The sequence below is a fragment of the Solanum pennellii genome, chromosome 5 (genome assembly GCF_001406875.1).
Source record: "Solanum pennellii chromosome 5, SPENNV200".
NCBI classification, from domain to species: domain Eukaryota; kingdom Viridiplantae; phylum Streptophyta; class Magnoliopsida; order Solanales; family Solanaceae; genus Solanum; species Solanum pennellii.
The window spans coordinates 932,479-950,212 of record NC_028641.1 but is presented as its reverse complement, the minus strand read 5'-3'; the positions used below and the strand labels follow the sequence as shown (position 1 = coordinate 950,212).

At 32.1% G+C, this 17,734-nt stretch overlaps 3 protein-coding genes across 7 annotated transcripts in view; 2 read left to right on the top strand and 1 right to left on the bottom strand.

Moving 5' to 3' along the window:
- The first annotated feature begins 3,252 nt into the window (after positions 1-3,252).
- On the top strand, positions 3,253-5,758 carry LOC107019146 (UDP-glycosyltransferase 74B1-like). Its single transcript, XM_015219720.2, has 3 exons — positions 3,253-3,962; positions 4,672-4,948; positions 5,095-5,758. The coding sequence occupies exons 1-3, from the start codon at positions 3,318-3,320 to the stop codon at positions 5,541-5,543; spliced, it is 1,371 nt and encodes a 456-aa protein (XP_015075206.1). The 5' UTR covers positions 3,253-3,317; the 3' UTR covers positions 5,544-5,758.
- Positions 5,759-6,339: 581 nt separating this feature from the next.
- On the bottom strand, positions 6,340-11,232 carry LOC107020868 (DEAD-box ATP-dependent RNA helicase 22). The gene is made up of 7 exons (XM_015221391.2): positions 10,843-11,232; positions 8,939-9,223; positions 8,644-8,766; positions 8,109-8,560; positions 7,429-7,750; positions 6,934-7,086; positions 6,340-6,571 (listed from the first exon to the last, which is right to left on the bottom strand). The coding sequence occupies exons 1-7, from the start codon at positions 11,113-11,115 to the stop codon at positions 6,494-6,496; spliced, it is 1,686 nt and encodes a 561-aa protein (XP_015076877.1). The 5' UTR covers positions 11,116-11,232; the 3' UTR covers positions 6,340-6,493.
- A 1,159-nt stretch (positions 11,233-12,391) lies between these two features.
- Positions 12,392-17,734, top strand: part of LOC107020345 (DNA polymerase lambda) — an 8,246-nt gene continuing 2,903 nt past the window's right edge. For 2 of the 5 annotated variants that reach the window (XM_015220666.2, XM_015220665.2), the window contains exons 1-9: positions 12,392-12,551; positions 12,641-12,778; positions 15,144-15,479; positions 15,597-15,690; positions 15,802-15,932; positions 16,216-16,278; positions 16,847-17,026; positions 17,113-17,166; positions 17,304-17,392. In XM_015220666.2, coding sequence (XP_015076152.1) covers positions 12,447-12,551; positions 12,641-12,778; positions 15,144-15,479; positions 15,597-15,690; positions 15,802-15,932; positions 16,216-16,278; positions 16,847-17,026; positions 17,113-17,166; positions 17,304-17,392 — 1,190 coding nt within the window. In that variant the 5' untranslated portion in view covers positions 12,392-12,446. The remainder of the gene's footprint in view (positions 12,552-12,640; positions 12,779-15,143; positions 15,480-15,596; positions 15,691-15,801; positions 15,933-16,215; positions 16,279-16,846; positions 17,027-17,112; positions 17,167-17,303; positions 17,393-17,734) is intronic. The other 3 variants (XM_015220667.2, XM_027916908.1, XM_027916909.1) reach the window with 3 other exon arrangements.

Below are 17,734 nucleotides of genomic sequence, written 5' to 3'. Positions count from 1 at the left end.
CTGGCAGCGATTTTAAAAAAAAAAAAAAAATTTCTTCATAAATCGCTGCCAGTGCAGCGATATACCTTATTTTTTTTTAAAAAAAAGAAAATTAAAAAATAATGTCAAATCGCTGCTAAGAAGAAAAATTTTCAAATCGCTGCTTGAGCAGCGATTTTATTTTTATATTAAAAAAAAAAGTTTTTGGCAAAATCGCTGCCTCAGCAGCGATTTTACTTTTTCAGTTGAAGTAAATCGCTGCGTCGGCAGCGATTTTACCGTTTTGGTTTATATAAAATTTTATATACCGTTTTGAAATTTTTGTTAATATTTTCTACCCTTTGAGTTTCGGACTCTAATAAGTTGTATTGCACGCACATTAATTGAATAAAAAGAAATAAAATTTTGTGATCGAAGAGATTTAATGATTCAGTTAGTAAAGTAATAATCAAAAGGATATAACTGATAAATAAAATTAAATAAAAATATCTTCTAAACCATTTTGTTTATATTTTATTAACGTGATATATGCACCCAATCTAAAAAACTTTCAAGTCTTATTCGACTCAACCTTAAGGGTCCCTTCATCTCACTTTATCATAAATTTTTATTAGCGTAGATTTTATGTTAAAATTTCAATAGCTTTATATTTATATTATTACTGATCGAAAATCTCAATAGCTTAATTGATTAATTACATTAAATTTTATCTTATTTCTGAAAGTTCGAAGTTTTTTTTAATAGGAAACACTTTACATTCCAAAATAGGGTTATAGGACCATTCGGTAATGATATTTTTAATTAGTCGAGTCCAAAATAAATACCGATCACCAAATACTAAAACAAGAAAATAAATATTATGGAAGAATTTCCCATCTTGTCTCATTTTGCCTTTTTTTTTGATGTGTATTCATGTCGATAATAAGTTAGATATATAATTAACACTTTGTTTGGATCATTGTTATCCATTGTTTCATAATGTATTATATTGTATAGTACTCTATCGTACTGTACTGTATGTTAGATACAATGTTTGAATAGACTGTATTGTTTGTTGTTGTTTAATAATATTTTAATTGTTTAGTTTGATCGTATTGTACTGTAATGTAATTTATAAATTTACTAAAATATCCTTAATTATTCTAGGGTAGGAGGTTTGACTAGATTTAAATAATTAACGTAAAGGGTAAAATAGTATTTTAAAACATTATGTAAAGATATAATTGGAAAAAAAAATTAAGTAACAATGGAAACACATCAAATTGGTTGTTCCATAAAATAAGCATTTTCATTGTTACGTAATAATAAAATTTAACAATATAGTTCAATACATTTTAAGTAACAATCAAAATAAATATTATAAGTGGAGTAACGATACAATACAATATAATGAATAATAATGATCCAAACATAGTGTAAGTGTAAATCGTTTTATTAGTGTTGAGTCTCTATTGGTTTATAATTTACAAGTGTTCAAATTCAAATTAATCACAACAACAGATATGCAGTTTACAAATTGTAATTATTGTTAAAATCAGATAATATTCAATTTGAATTTGATCACTTATTTTTTTTGTTTTAATTTTGAATGTCGTGTAAAATTGTCTTTCAATTTCAAAATATGTTGATAACTAAATGTGGTGTTAATTAGTAATATAATAGTGTCTATTGGTAATGATGATTGACTTTAATAATCACGGTGGATGCATTATTGATTGTTTAATGAATGATTATGTGTAGTCTATAATTATTTTTAAGTGTTATATCTGACCGTCAAAAGTGAATTCATGATTTTTAAAATACTAAATCACTTATTTTTAAAAAATTTATACGATTATAAAGTCTTTTTATATCTTTTAAATATAATATTCAATTTAATTACGTCATATAAAAAAATAAAATAAAATTTAATTACGTCACATAAAAAGAAATAAAAGGACGTATAACCTATTCATTTGTAAGGCTATCAACATGTGAGAGAGGAAGCAAATTGCATCTAAAATTGTAACAAAAATGATGATTCAATAGCTTATGATTAGTTTCATCGACGATTTAAGGGACCCTATAACCAATTTTTAGAATGTATATAAGCTAGAAAAGTACTACAATTGGAAAAAAATATTAACACCTTTCATAAAAATCTCTATTTACAAAAAGTCTTTTTTATTTTATTAAAAATTTTCTGTTTAATCAGATACTGAACAAATAATTTAAAACAGAGGGAATGATGCATTTATTCTGAGTAAGAAAAAATATATCTCTCGTTTAAGCTTTATTCCTCTTTATGATAAATAAATATTACCATTTAAATGTTAAAAGATGTATATTAAAATATAAATCTAAATATTCAGATTTCAAATGTTAAGTATATTTAAGTATCTTTATTGATATTTAAATACATCACAAAGTTCAAATAAAATAGTATTGCCAATTTCATAAATGGACATATTAAAATATCTTTTTTTAAAAGAAAATTATTTAGTGACGTGGTGGTAGCGATAGCTAAGATGGATTGTACGTGTTGGTTGACAATGTTGTTAAATATAATAATGATGATAGTTAATAAGGGTGACGACTAATAACAATAGTCAGGAGTATATAGTTGTAGCTAGTGATAGTAATGACTAACTATGATAATTAAAGGAAGAATGGTTGTTTGGTGAACTTGAGGATAATAGTGGGCTCATAATTAATTGTGGTGTGCATCGAAAATCAGAGGTTTAAAAAAAAAAAAGAATTTTAAAACTTGTGATTTAAAACAATTCTTAATTATTTATATGATTGAGACTCATTTCGTTAAAAACATCACGTAAAATTAGATCGTGTGAATACTTAGTAGTGATAGTGACTAATAATCATGACAAACAATTGTGATTAAATAGTGATATAACGATCGTGAATGCAATAATGATAATGATAACTAATAATGATAACGACTAATAAGAATTATCGAAAGACCTATTTATTTGTAAGGCTATCGACATGTGACAAAGGACACAAATTGCATCCAAAATTTTAACAAAAATAATTATTCTATACCTCATGATATTGATTCATTGAGGATTTTGGGGACCCTATAGTCAATTTTTAGAATGTATATAAGCCAGAAAAGTACTTCAATTGGAAAAATAATATCTAAACACTTTTTATACACAAAACAACTATTTGCAAACGTCATGAACCCCACGTAAGCAAAATGACATCAATTCACATGTACAACACATAATTGTTCTATAAATAATCTATGATATCGTTTCATTTTACATCATTCAAATAAAAAAACGATACCAAACACATCAATAACTTTTTTTTCTCCTATCATATTATATACACCAAAAATGGTAGCCAAAAGAATTCAACCTCATGTTATATTAGTACCATACCCTAGCCAAGGTCACATTAATCCACTTCTTCAATTTGCAAAACGTTTAGCTTCAAAAGGTGTTAAATCAACAATAGCCACAACTAAATACACTATAAACTCTATTAGTTCACCTAATATCTCTGTTGAATCAATTTCTGATGGATTTGACGAATGTGGTTTCACTCAAGCCCAAAATACAGACGTGTTCCTCAAGTCGTTTAGAGAAAATGGTTCGAGAAGCCTGTCACAGATAATCACAAAATACGAAAATTCAAGACATCCTATAAGTTGCATTGTTTATGATTCATTCTTTCCATGGGCTCTTGATGTTGCAAAAAAACATGAGATATATGGAGCATCTTTTTTTACGAATTCGGTTACGGTATGTGCTGTTTTTGCTCATATTCATCATGGAACGTTATCGTTGCCTGTGAAAATGGACCAAAATGAGCCAATTTTGTTGCCTCATTTGCCTTGTTTGTATCCAAATGATGTTCCTGGATTTATTAAAGAGCCTCAAAGTTACCCTGCTTATTTAGCTATGAAAATGAGTCAATTCTCTAATTTGGAAAATGCGGATTGGATTTTTGATAATTCTTTTCAAGAGCTTGAAGGAGAGGTACGTCTTTTTTTCTAACTCTTTTCTCGATGAAATCACTTGTTATGTCATGTGATAGTTTGACAGATCGATAATGTATAGAAATGTATCTCAGTTCAGTTAATCAAATAAAAAAATAATTTTAATAATTTAAAAATAACTAATAATCTTACTGACGGAGATATTTTGAAAGATTCATTTATGTGTGGTGGGAATCATATATTTTGTTGCATTATAATAGTTTGTGCCCCCTATCTTTTTGTCACTTTTATGATTCTTTGTCTGGCATCTTGATATTTTTTTTTTCGCGATTTGATTGGTTATGTATTATCACCGACTTTTCGTGACAAAGTTTTTTAAAAGTTAAAAAGTTTTTTTTTTTTAACTCTTTAATTTTTTTTTTTTTACATGTCTTAAGATCACGAGATTGTACGATATTTTGATATACTCTGTATATTTTTAGTTTAAGATAACAGAATTTAAAAATTTTATTTTCTTGCTTAAGTATCAAGTCGAAATCAGAAAAAAAAATTGAAACAATTGTTTTTTCATAAATTGAAAAGGTAGTTGTTTTCTCAAAAGCACTTGTAGTAATAGAACATTGGTCAAACATAAATTACTGCTATAATATTGCTTTAATATGGTAGAATCGAAATATTTTTCCGATTGATTAGTCAAATACGAATTGTCATGAATATAAACTTTTTTTTTTTTGTATAAAAAATTTCAGATAGCAAGAGGAGTTTCAGAGTTTTGGCCAGCAAAGTTGATAGGACCAATGGTGCCATCATCATATTTAGATGGAAGAATAGAAAATGACAAAGGATATGGAGCAAGTTTATGGAAACCCCTTAGTGAAGAATGTGTCAATTGGCTAAAAACAAAGCCAAAAAAATCAGTAATTTACATTTCATTTGGAAGTATGGTATCACTTGCACAAAAACAAATAGAAGAAATAGCATATGCTTTAATAGGAAGCAACATGGATTTCCTTTGGGTTGTAAGAGATATTGAANTTGGCTAAAAACAAAGCCAAAAAAATCAGTAATTTACATTTCATTTGGAAGTATGGTATCACTTACACAAAAACAAATAGAAGAAATAGCATATGCTTTAATAGGAAGCAACATGGATTTCCTTTGGGTTGTAAGAGATATTGAAAAATGCAAATTGCCTAAAGGATTCATAGAATCTACAATAGGTAAAGGACTCATTGTGTCATGGTGCAATCAGCTCGAGACGCTAGCGAATCAAGCTATTGGTTGTTTTGTGACTCACTGTGGATGGAACTCGACTCTGGAAGGACTAAGCCTTGGCGTGCCAATGGTGGCTATGCCACAATTTTCGGATCAAATGACGGATGCAAAGTTTATTGATGAGATATGGGAGATTGGTGTGAGACCTAAGTTGGATGAGATGTTAGGGATTGTTAAAAGAGAAGAGTTGTTGTTTTGTTTAAAAGAGGTAATGGAAGGAGAAAAGAGTTATGAGATTAGAAAAAATGCTACAAAATGGAGAGATTTGGCTAAAAAAACAGTTAGTGAAGGAGGTAGCTCAGACAAGGCTATTAATGAGTTTGTGGAGAGTCTAAACTTAGTTTGACAAATGAAGTACAAGAAATCTTTGATTCGCCATTGACTTATTTTAGTTATTTTTAAACGTTTTTGTAGTGTTTAGGTAAAATAAAAAATGTATTTAAGCACTTATTTTTAAGCTAAAATGCTAATAAGCTAGCTCGTGGTATATTATATTGTATTGTTTTCGTGGCTTATTAGCTCAATTGATTGCGATAAAATCAGATTATGTTAAACATGGAATTTTTTTGTTTTTTAATCGAAAAACGTTGACCATGAAGACATGAGGCGATAGAAAGAAATCACTTAGCATGTTTTGTTACTCAATTTTTTTTTATGTATGTCTTTTAAAGTAAGTTTTAGATTTTTTCACAGCAAAAAAATTGTGACTTGCACAAATATTGATTCTAACATTTATTTAACAAGCTTCTAAAATAGTTATACTTTCTCTTAATTGAACCACTTTGTTTATATAATAATAGCTCTAATATTGAATAATTGGACTAACAATAACTTTTTTGTAGATTGTTCATGTACTAGGTGTTCATATCTATCGAGATATGTATGTCCTCAAGACATTTATTATTCAAACCGGAAAAAATGAGAAAAACTAACCCAAACTGACAGTTATTTTTTTCGTTTGTTTTTAGAGATATAAAAAGTCGACTAGATTGATTTAATTTTGATTTTAACCAATTACCAATAAAAACTGAAGCACGATTGCCTCTACTTATACCCCATGTGACCAAAAAAAATAATAACTACGCCTCAGTCCTAAAATAGAACTTGTTTGTGTGATCTTTATATTCAACTTCACTTCATGATTAAGAGACTGGGAAAATGTGTTAACTTTCATATTAAATACTCTGAACTAATTAATTTCTTTTACAGTATATTACAATAACACTATAAAATACAAACAGTGTGGAGAAAACAAATGCAAATAGAAACTCACTCCCAAGTCAAAATTCACATTTTTCACCTCATGTGTGAAGCTGCTCTGCCTCTTTTCTTGATTTTATTGCGAAAACTCCTTTTTCTGCTAAATGCTTTCTCCTGTGGAAACATATCAATCTTAGTATAACAACAGAACTAGTTCTCTTCAAGATGATTACATAAAGAATCCGTTGAGAAATTGAAATCGATAAGTTATAAGCAACTTTTGCAGGTGTCGAGAACATTAGAAATCAATCGATAACTGCTCATTAACAGGTTCAGCATTTCTACTTTAAGCACTTTAAGCTTATCAGCTAATTACAAGCTGACCTGAAAGGTCTCTATTTCACCGCTAGAATCAAACAAACGCTTCTATCACTAAAAGATATGAAGTTTATGCGTTGGTAACTACTTAAAGTGGCTAGTCTCACATAGGCTTCTTTAGGTCACTATCTTAAAGCGTTTTAAGATATAGAACGTACCACTGGCTCTTCAATTTTTTCTGCATGACGAATGGCAGCAACTAGATCACGGTTTGATTCTGAATATAGACTCGTAACAAGGCCAGGTTGGCCTGCTCTAGCTGTACGTCCAACCCTGTGCAAGAAATCTACAGCAGACGTGGCAAACTCTGCCTACAATGAGGAGGGGAAAACTTATCATGAAAACAATTGAGTGTAAAAACGCGTCAATCTATAGATGTATACGGAACTACAACGCCAATAAACGCATCACAAGTACAATTAAGTAAATCCGCTAATAAAATCTATGTACAAGTAGCCAATTAACCCAGTAATGCAGTAAAATGCAGAAATGCTCTTTAGTAAATGAGACATCAATAAGGCGTATTGGGTACGAAACATACAGAAAAACGACTCTGTTATACTTTTCAATTAATTAAACGACAATATTAGGATCAAAGAACAACCAGAAACTGATTTGAGGTAAGAACAATGTATTCACTTACGAAAACAAACCTGAATAACATGTGAAACATTTGGAATGTCAATACCACGTGCTGCAGCATCCGTGCACACAAAAACACCACCTTTCTGCTGGAAATCAAGTAAATTCTTTGTGCGCTCCTCCAAAGAGCTATCACTATGGTAGCGGAAACATTCAAGTCCAGCTCCTGTCAAGATATTAGCAACAGCTTCCACAGCGTCAACAGTATTTGCAAAGACCATGGTTCGGAGCACTCCAGGACTACTATCTGCCATAGAATTCCCATTTTCCACAGCATTTATGAGAATGTCCACTTGGGTGTCAACTGAAACTTCAATCCACCTTTGCTCCAACCTAAAGTGACAGCAGGGAGGTGATAAAAGCCATACTAGTTAAAATGCTCCTCAGAAAATTATTACAAGGATAGCCATTGAACTAAAGTACTGATACCGCAAAAAGAAGAACTTGGATATCCAGAGGATTATTTGCAGAGAAGCATGGATAATATGGACATGCATACTCTACCCTTTTCCATGATCGGTTATATTGATTAATCCATATTTGATCTGATCCTAGTAAATCAATTTTCCAACCTGTTTTTAAGTGAGGGATGGACAAATACTTGAAAATTTTATCCATTCTGTCAGCATTACCCCCTCCCCCAAGGAATACTTTAAAGAAACGAATTATGGACTAAAGAAAAAAGTGGCACCTTGGGCTGTGCTGATGAAGATAATTTCCACTAACCCAGGTAGCTTCAGGAAACATCCGCTTCAACACTCCTCCAGCAGTTCTCTTCCCATTTTCAGGAAGGGTCGCTGCAACAAAAATGTACTGCTTGCTCCGCTCATATATTTTTCTCACTCTTCGCCAATCTCTCCTCTTTAACCCCTTGGTATCTGTTTCTAGATTTGCTTTATCTTTGCCAACTTCAGTATCTTCATCCTCATCTTCATCTTCATCTTCATCTTCATCTGCATCTGCATCTTCACCATAATCTGCTTTTAGGTCCCTAAACTCTTCCAAGTCTGAAGTTGATGATATCTCAGCTCCAGAATTTTTAGAACGAGACAACTGCTTCTCATCAAAACGAAGCATATTTATAAGTCGGACCACTTGGTTCTGGAAACTTCCACAAAGCAGCATATCTGCCTCGTCAAAAACCTACAAACCGCCAAAATAACTAAGACTGAACATTGGGAAATCACTTTCTCATAACTAAATCTAAATAACTCCAGAAATATTACCACATATTTAACACTACGTATAAACTCTGAACGTCTTCGCCTTTCTGGGTCTATAGAATAGAGATAATTTAGAAGTGCTGCCGGAGTAGACACCATTACGTCTGGTTCTTTTACAGGCCAGACCTGCATTAAATTTCTCATTTGTTAGAGACATTGCAAGTTTATGAGGAAAAGCAGAAAAAACATTCATAGCAACGTCATCATGCAAAAAAAAAAAAAACACTCTGATCCACAGCAAGAAAAAACCAGTGTTCACAGGTAAACAAGGATAAACAATCACGATGAGAATGCTCACCTGTCGGCCACAAACAGCTGCAATACTGAGAAGTGGTGTACCACTATCATTGCAAAGACTATTAGCCATTCGAACCACTTGCTCACATAACATAACATTAGGGCAAAGAACAAGCGAAAGACGATTGTGCTTCCTGGCATCCTGACCAGTAATAGCCCCTGAACTATCAGATATTTGGCATAGCTTATCAATCAGTGGCACTAGGTAACCATGAGTCTTGCCACTACCAGTCTCTGCAGCAACCACCACATCAACACCTGAAAGTATACTTGGTATACAAGCTGCCTGAATTTGAGATTACATATCATTACTATTAAGATTAACACTACAACCAATATTGAAAGATATACTCCGATGAAAACTAAAATAATATATCATGGTGCTATAAGCTAAAAATTCACATGGTGGATATTCTGCAAGAAGTTGAAACTTTGAGTCACCAAGGGAGCAAAGTGGGAAAAAGGTCACTTCTGACTCTAGGGAGAGGGGCTTGCGGTTTACTACATCAACAAAAGATATTCATATGAGTTGTGACTCTGCTCTTATGCAAAAAGATGAAATGTGTCTCCAAGAAAAGGATATGATACAATGTTACCAGTTTCAAAAAAAAAGAAAAGAAAAGGATATGATACATTAGAAACAAATTTGTATCTTTATATGACACAAATTTAGACCCTACAAGAAAGAACACGTACGGGGCAAGAACTCTAATACAGAGAGAAACTAAACATGACGTCTTGAACAAAATATAATTCAGTTTTGTCTAGCTACTTGGTCTTTGGACAGTTGAACTATTCAAATTAGATACTTGAGGATTGTAGAGTTTATACACGACTTTCTCCAGCTAACTCAATCCATTGCGACCTCTCAGTGAAACTTCCATAGCATGTCCATATTGGCTACCAAGCCTACCACATGTACCCACAGAACTATAAGCCTAGAACGAAGATCACTAAATGAGCTCCGTGTGCATATTTGAAGACATCATTTCACTTCCCTCTTAATACATAATAATGTGCTGCAAAATCCACAAATAACAGCACATTCAACCAAATAGCCTGTTTGGTTCAGATTATAGGAGTGCTAATGATCAAATACATAAGTGATTCAGATTCTGAAAGTGATTTTGATTATTGGTATAAGTGATTATTAGATGACTTGATTAATATTGATCATGCACTGAAAATTTGTTAGATATTTTCTAAAAAGTTTCTTTTTATGCACCACTCATCAAAAACTTCACCTATGTGAGCTTCCAAAAGAAGACCTGGTCACTAACTCAAATGAAGGAGGAGTGATGCAATCTTTGATGGGTAAAAATAGTCTAACAATAACAAATCCTTTGAATACTTGGACCTCAATAGAGCAAATTGCTTACCAGGCCCTCATTTAATTCAAATTAGGCACTTATCGCAGAATCTAATATAGTTTTAAAAATAAGATTAAATCATGTAAGAAATCTTACCAACAGACAATAAGAAGAAAGTGGTACCCTATGTTGCTCCAGACTCTCCGAAATTGTTGCCACACACAGTGTCGGATTCTCCGAAATGCACTACTTTTGGAGTATCCAACACACATCTATCAACATTTTTTGAAGAGTCCGGGCAACATAGGTCTGGTACCTACTCAGTAATGCAATATATACGATAATATCACCATAACACAATTTAAGGAGTTCATATTCAATCAAAGAAACCAAAAAGATTCAACCTTTAGTCACAAACTTTTATAGTAGGCAAAATTTTACCAGAAATATCTACTCTGGAATGCAATGTATAAGATATTATCAGCATAACACAGTTTAATGAGTTCATATTCAATCAAAGAAACCAAAAAGATTCAATCTTTAACCATAATTTCCTATAATGACCAAAATTTAACAGAAAGGAAATACAAAATACCTGAATTAAAGATGGTCTATGAAGGCCACTACTAGATAAAGCACGAGATAATGATTCAGACACACCCAAAGAGGTCCAAGAAACACTTTCTTCAGCAAAAAATGTCTCATTTGTATTTGTTTCAACAACTTTAGAGGCTGAAACAGCAGACCCAAATGCTCTAATCCTACAACAGTGTGGTTGATAAGCAACAGAGGGTCGAAACAAGTAGAGGTTTGGTGGAGATGACAACCTCCATAGCTTACAAATTGAAATTGAATGCTGTAAAATCATCAGCTTTAGCCCCTTTTTAGCTAAAATTAAGAATTTGGGGCTTCTTGATAAACAGCTACAGAGAAAATGGTGTGCTTCTATGGGGTTTTTGAAGGGTTTAAGGTATTGTTAGTCAGCATTGGGGAAGATAAGATTTGTGTAAAGAGTAAATATCAAATAGGCCCTTGAAGTTTTTGATATTACCAATTCAACATGTTGATTTTTATTTTATTTTATTGCTTTTATGTTTGAAGTTTTATTTCTTCCAAAGAAAATTACTTTGTATTTATTATGATCTTTATTATTTAGTTTATAACATTTTTTATAGTTTGATCATTTTCAATATACAAATAAGTTTTTTATAGATGTTTTTAACATTTTGAATTATCAATAATTGTGATTTTGTAATACTTTTTACATAATGTATAAATATATAAATTTTATTTTAAAAAATTTGAAAATACTATATGTAAATATTCGATTAAAATTAAATCGTTTAACTCTTAAAAAACGAAAAATACCTTATTTCATGGAGTGCGATAATCATCATTAGTGTCATATACATTTGAAATTTCAAACACTAATATCTAAAAGAACAATTTTATATTTAAATGTTATCTATCAGTTTTTTCAGAAAAAGACTGTTGAATTTTACTTTATTATACACTCTTTGTATTCTAGAAACTTACACATGTCAATTACAAACAATCTCAATATCCTTTTATTAAAAATTTGAACAAAAATCTTATTCATTTCAATATATATAATGTCAATAAGATTGTAATTTACAAAATAATTTACATTTATAAAATTCTTAACATCAAACTTAAAAAACTTAATTTTAAATGCACATATTTCTTAAATTTTAATTTTCTATCCATTCGAAAAGTAGGAAAAATTACTTCAATAAATATATTTTAATAAATAATTATTAATTTTAGTAATATTTTTCATTTATTACCATTTATATCAACAGATAATAATATTATGATAAATCTGTAATATATATTAAAGTGAATTATTTATGCAATATGTATATATTATAGATGTATTAAAAGTAATCAGATAAAAAAAATTATTATTAATATAAATAATAAATATTTTTTAATATTATATATTTATGTAAGTTTCTCTTTGAAATAACTCATTATGAATCCACTAGAAATGTCTTAGTTTTTAAATTTTTAATTAATAAAAATATCAAAGTTATTTAAAATTCAAATTCAACAAGTATTTTATTTTTATTTATAAGAAAAATAAAAAAATAAAATATTTTTTTTATTGTGCTTATAAAAACACTGGACGCTACAATGAGAAGATATCAAAACTGAAACTTTGAGAAGAAGATTGTAATGACGCGAAAAAAGGTTGAATCTCCGCCGCGTGATCCTAATGGAATGTTTTCCGGTATGGTTGTCTTCTTTGTCGGAACCGGAGTTATGTCCCTCCGGCTACAGGTTTCAATCCACAATTTCTCTTTATTTTTTCTTTCAAATTTTTCCTTTTTTTTTCTTAATTGTTTGAATTTTTTTTTGTTTGGTTGCAGATATGGAAGAGGAAATTGTTGCAAATGGGGGCTATGTTTAACGACCAGTTCACTGAAAATGTAACTCATGTTTTTGCAAAAGATGCAAATTTGCTTCTTGAGAAATTTGATAAAGAACTTCTGATTCGCACCAAAGCTGTGAGCTTTATTAACTCTTATGCTTTGTAGACTCTTTAATTGAGACTTTTTGATGTTTTTTTGGGGTTAAATGAGTATTTATCATGTTTGTACAGCTACATGAGAACTAGTGTCTACTAGGAGCTTTTAGTTTGTTTGGATAGTATAGAAGATTGACTAGTAGTAGTATAGTTAAATTTGTTGTTTTTTTTTTCTTTTGATAACCTGATGACTATTTTAGCTTTGGGGAGTGGTGGTTATGCGAGCAATATGTGAGATAGGACAATTGGTTGCATTAAGGAAGTTGCAAGAGAGGTATTGGGGTTTCAAGGGGTAGCTTTGGAGGATATCTAGGGGATTTGTGGCGGAATGGTAAAGTCTGATGGGAAGTGGAAGAAAATAAGACGGGTTAGTAAATTTTTTGGAGGGGAAGGACGAGGGGATAAGCGAGTGAATATGGAAAGGTGTAAAGTGGTGAAGAAGGAGACAAAGTTGGTGGTTACGATATCAAAGTCGACAACTTTTGATCGCTTGTATGGAAACTAGGGAACAAAGGAGGAGATAAGAAGTCGTACAGTCTAGCCAAGGAGAGAGAGGTGAAGGCACAAGACCTGGACCAAGTGCGTCAAAGACGAGGATGGCGAATTTTTGGTGGAGGAGACACTCATTAGACGAAAATGACATACATACTTCTATAAACTCTTGAATGAAACCTTAGGTGTCTATAGTACCTACTTGTGTCTTAGGTGTCATGACAATATTTCTAAACTATTCAGAAAGTTAAAGAAAATTGCATTAACATGTTTTTTTTTTTTGGTGTAAAGAAGATGGTATAGAAGAAGTAGAGCAGTTGGTAGATTTCGTAGGATCTTTGTAATTATGGATTTAGCTTGTAACTTTTTGGAGGTAGCTAGCATACCCTTAATGCAGAAGAATACAACTTTCACTTTATCCAAAAAGAAAAACTCTTGAATGAAGAGGAGGATAGAGACATTATGCTGGAGCTTTGGAGCATTCTAAAAGATGATAGGATTTTGGGTATTGAAGAGATTAAAGGTGATATTCGCAGGATGAGTAGGGGAAGAGTGATCAGGCCATATGTTTGCCCATCCCTGAAATTCGAAGAAGTCTTTTATGGGACAGTCAAGGGCAAGAAGAAGATTCAAATCCACGATTCTACCATGCATGAGGGTTTTGTCCCTAAGAGGTGAAAAATGGTTTCATTAGGGGGACACAAAAGTCAATTTTGACATCCAAGGAACTACTAAGATCAAACTTGAATTTTTTCTTAGATTCTCCAGAAGTATTGTAGTCCCAGACCGCTTAACCATGAGAGGAACCAGATCACAATCGGTGAAAGAATTCCTCAGAGAAATCGGAATCGATGGAAAGAGGAGAAGAAACAATTCTTTTTTTTTTGTTTCTAGCACTCTTGCGAGTGGTTATAGGGGAGCACTTCTGTGATTTAGCCATGAGGAAAATCTCAAGATAGGAGAAATAGGAATTTTATGAAGAGTGAAGAAAGAAAAGGGACAAATATGGCAATTCCAGGGTTTGTCACAAAAAGGCATAATGATGATTATGGAAAGACGAGAGAAGGCAGCAAATAGGAAGAGTTTTTACAGAAAAGAGGGAAACGAATAATGAACTCACATTGAAAACATAAGGGAAGATACAGTCATTAATAAAAAAAAAAATCTAAAATAATTCCAAGAGATTCTCTGAGAGTGCAAAATCTTTCTTCAAGCAAGAGTCTTGTAAAAATATCAGCCAATTAAAATTCAGTGCTCACAAAAGAAAGTAAAGCATCACCGTTTATGATATGATCTCAAATAAAGTGATGCTTTATATCTATATGTTTGGCCCTAGAATGATGGACGGGAGTTTTAGTAGGCAAATAGCACTAGAACTTGAACTGGTTTAAAAGACAACTCCTAATTTTTAGTTGAGCATTATAGAATTCTCAGTGATAATTGAGTAAATGGATGTTTCACTAATAATATATCCTTTTCCATTTGTGAATATGCCTTCCTCTTTCGGTCAGTTGTATTCCAATTTATCTTTGTTCTTGATCCATTACTTTCTTGAAAGATTTTTGACTTTTCTTGCTGATATCATTCTTATCCTGCTGCTTCAAATTACTAATTTTAGGACAGTTGAGAATTCTGAACTTCTTCTATATTACTCCTAACCTTTTAGGAGTGGCTTATAATTTTTGTCATATATTTACGTACTTCTGAAATCCTTTCATATTCAATGGGCTTCAGTGACCTAAATATGTTGTTTTACACGAATTGCCTGTTTGACAGATGATGCATTTTCTAGTGATCGATAAAAAAATATGTTTCTCCAACTATCTTGGTGATTGTTTTTCATTTTCCTATAGAAATTTCTCGCGTATCAGTGGCTAGAGGATAGCTTAATACAAGGAGAAAAAGCATCTGAGGATCTGTATGTCTTATCCCTGCAATCAGGAGGAGGAGAGTCCCTTAGTCCTAAAGCTGATAATGATGGTCATTCTGATAATGACGGTCATTCTAGAGTTACACTAAAGAAAAGTCGAATATCTGCTGAAGATGCCAAGAATTCATGCCCAAGACACGTGAATGACAATAAAGACCGTGTTGATCCACGAGATACTAAAAGTGCCTCTTCACTCGCATCACACTCTTCAAGCCCAGAAGCGACAAGTCCTGAGGCCATTCATGCTCTTAATAAGCCTGTAAGTTCAGCAGCAAATTGCCCTTGCTTAATATGTTCTCCTGAGCCAGAGGTACAGCTGTAGCTATGTGGACGATTCTCACCTGTTTCATCTATATTTCTACTATTATTTTACCAGGTTGGAACATCAGACTCATCTTCACTTTATAAGCCTCCGGATTTGAACCGAAATATCACTCAGATATTCGGGAAGCTTCTCAACATATATAGAGGTAAAATATCTTTTCATACGAGTTATTTTTGTAGCTTCTCTCTCACAAATGCCTTGGAATTAAAAGCTTAAACTTTCAAAGTATGATACAATGACTGATAGTTTATTATAGCACTGGGTGATGACCGGAGATCATTCAGCTATTATAAAGCTATACCAGTTATTGAGAAACTGCCATTCAAAATTGAGAGTGTGGACCAGGTTAAGCACCTACCTTCTATTGGAAAGTCAATGCAAGATCATGTAAGTGAATTCCTCTATTTAAAGCCTTACTAGAAATATATTTATGTCACACCATTTCAAGTTGCTGTTTACGTGAGTGAGGTTACCAGAGGTTGGCTTCTAGCTATTCGAACTTCGTGAAATGAGATTGATATGACAAGTGGAACCATTTATCCATTAAATCACTTTCTTGGATTTTGATTTCCCGATCATGAATACCTTTGCCTCCAGCTTACAGTTAAATCTACCGAATAGGAGGACAGTTAAATCTACTGAATAAGAGGATAGTGTTCTTTTACTGCAGATTCAGGAGATAGTGACCACAGGAAAGCTGTCCAAATTGGAACACTTTGAGAAGGATGAAAAGGTGATGTTATGGGAATCTTTCTTGTCAGAAGCTCTCAATATGTTTGCAGTAGCTCAAGTCACTTGTCAATAATCATTGCGAGATCTGTACCTGATTTGCATTGTTGTAGTGAATTGTGAAGAAGCACTATGTCAATCTTTTCTGAATTAGCTCTACTATTCGTTTGTGTGTGTGTGTTTTGCTCGTACATGTTATTAGACTCTGGCTCAATAATCAATCTTTGCTAATATGTAGAAGTCAAAAGCATTCAAATTCATGCTTTTATGCCTTACTAGCATACTTCATGTTCATATATTTTGTTCATTTTTTCTTTCTGTATCCTTCTGCTGATTCACATATGGAAGGAATTGAACTGCGACACTGTTTAGTATTGTATTTAAAATAGGGAAACGTAACAACATAAGCTTCATCTACATTCAGACATTTGCTTTGCTATTCTAAAATAATTTTGAAGCTGAAGAGCTAATTTTACCATAATTCGTTTATTATGATAACCAAACGTACATTATCCTGCTCTCTGGAACACTTATTGGCTTAATCTTCTTCTAACATTATCATGACTTTACAGGTAAAAACAATCAGCTTATTTGGAGAGGTTTGGGGTGTTGGTCCATCCACTGCCCTAAAACTTTATGAGAAAGGACACCGAACTCTTGATGACCTTAGAAATGAGGAGTCACTGACTCGTTCTCAAAGGATAGGGTTGAAATATTTTGATGACATCCAGACCAGGATTCAACGGCATGAGGTAGCCTATTATGCTTTGCAGTTTTTACTATCATGATTCATGACTACTTATTGTTTTTCTCTAAAGAGTGATGATTGATTATGTAGGTCAAAGAGATGGAACGTTTGCTACAGAAAGTTGGAGAAGAAATTTTGCCTGGTGTAAGGCTTTTGTCCAATTACTTGTTGAACATTTTTAACTATATTTTGGTTTTAAGTTTGGTCTATATGGTTATGATATTGTTGAACTTGGCTACATAATAACATCCAACTTTTATATAATGAATCCCTTGCTTTAGGTGATTGTTGTGTGTGGAGGATCATATAGACGTGGAATGGCTTCTTGCGGTGATATGGATATTGTTATTACTCATCCTGATAGAAAAAGGTAAGGTTCACTTGTTGTAATCTCGAAAAAGGCCTTCCATTTTAGTTTGGCTGATTTCAAATGTATGCTGGTTTGACTTCTTGTTCTGGTATTAATATCCCAATGTAGGGCTTATGTCTCACATAGATTTCTTTATACTTAGCTTTTTTCTATGAAATGCAAAGGTTGTTTGACAGATAATTCTAGAGGAAACACAAAACCACTTTTGGACTTCGATTCCTTTGTACTCGTAATAATATAACAATATACCCAGTGTATACTCATAAAAATAAAGATGAAATGAATTTTCTGTATGATGGTGTATCTTTTAAAAAGTATATATTTGGTTTGGGGGGGGGGGGG

What these genes read in the sequence shown, in the direction of transcription:
- LOC107019146 (XM_015219720.2), top strand. Translation starts at nt 3,318, where the DNA reads ATGGTAGCCAAAAGAATTCAACCTCATGTTATATTAGTACCATACCCT. An exon ending in TTCAAGAGCTTGAAGGAGAG is followed by an intron (nt 3,963 to 4,671) that starts GTACGTCTTTTT and finishes AAAAAATTTCAG; the next exon opens with ATAGCAAGAGGAGTTTCAGA.
- LOC107020868 (XM_015221391.2), bottom strand. Translation starts at nt 11,115, where the DNA reads ATGATTTTACAGCATTCAATTTCAATTTGTAAGCTATGGAGGTTGTCA. An exon ending in ATAGACCATCTTTAATTCAG is followed by an intron (nt 9,224 to 10,842) that starts GTATTTTGTATT and finishes TCTCAAATTCAG; the next exon opens with GCAGCTTGTATACCAAGTAT. An exon ending in TACGTAGTGTTAAATATGTG is followed by an intron (nt 8,561 to 8,643) that starts GTAATATTTCTG and finishes GGCGGTTTGTAG; the next exon opens with GTTTTTGACGAGGCAGATAT.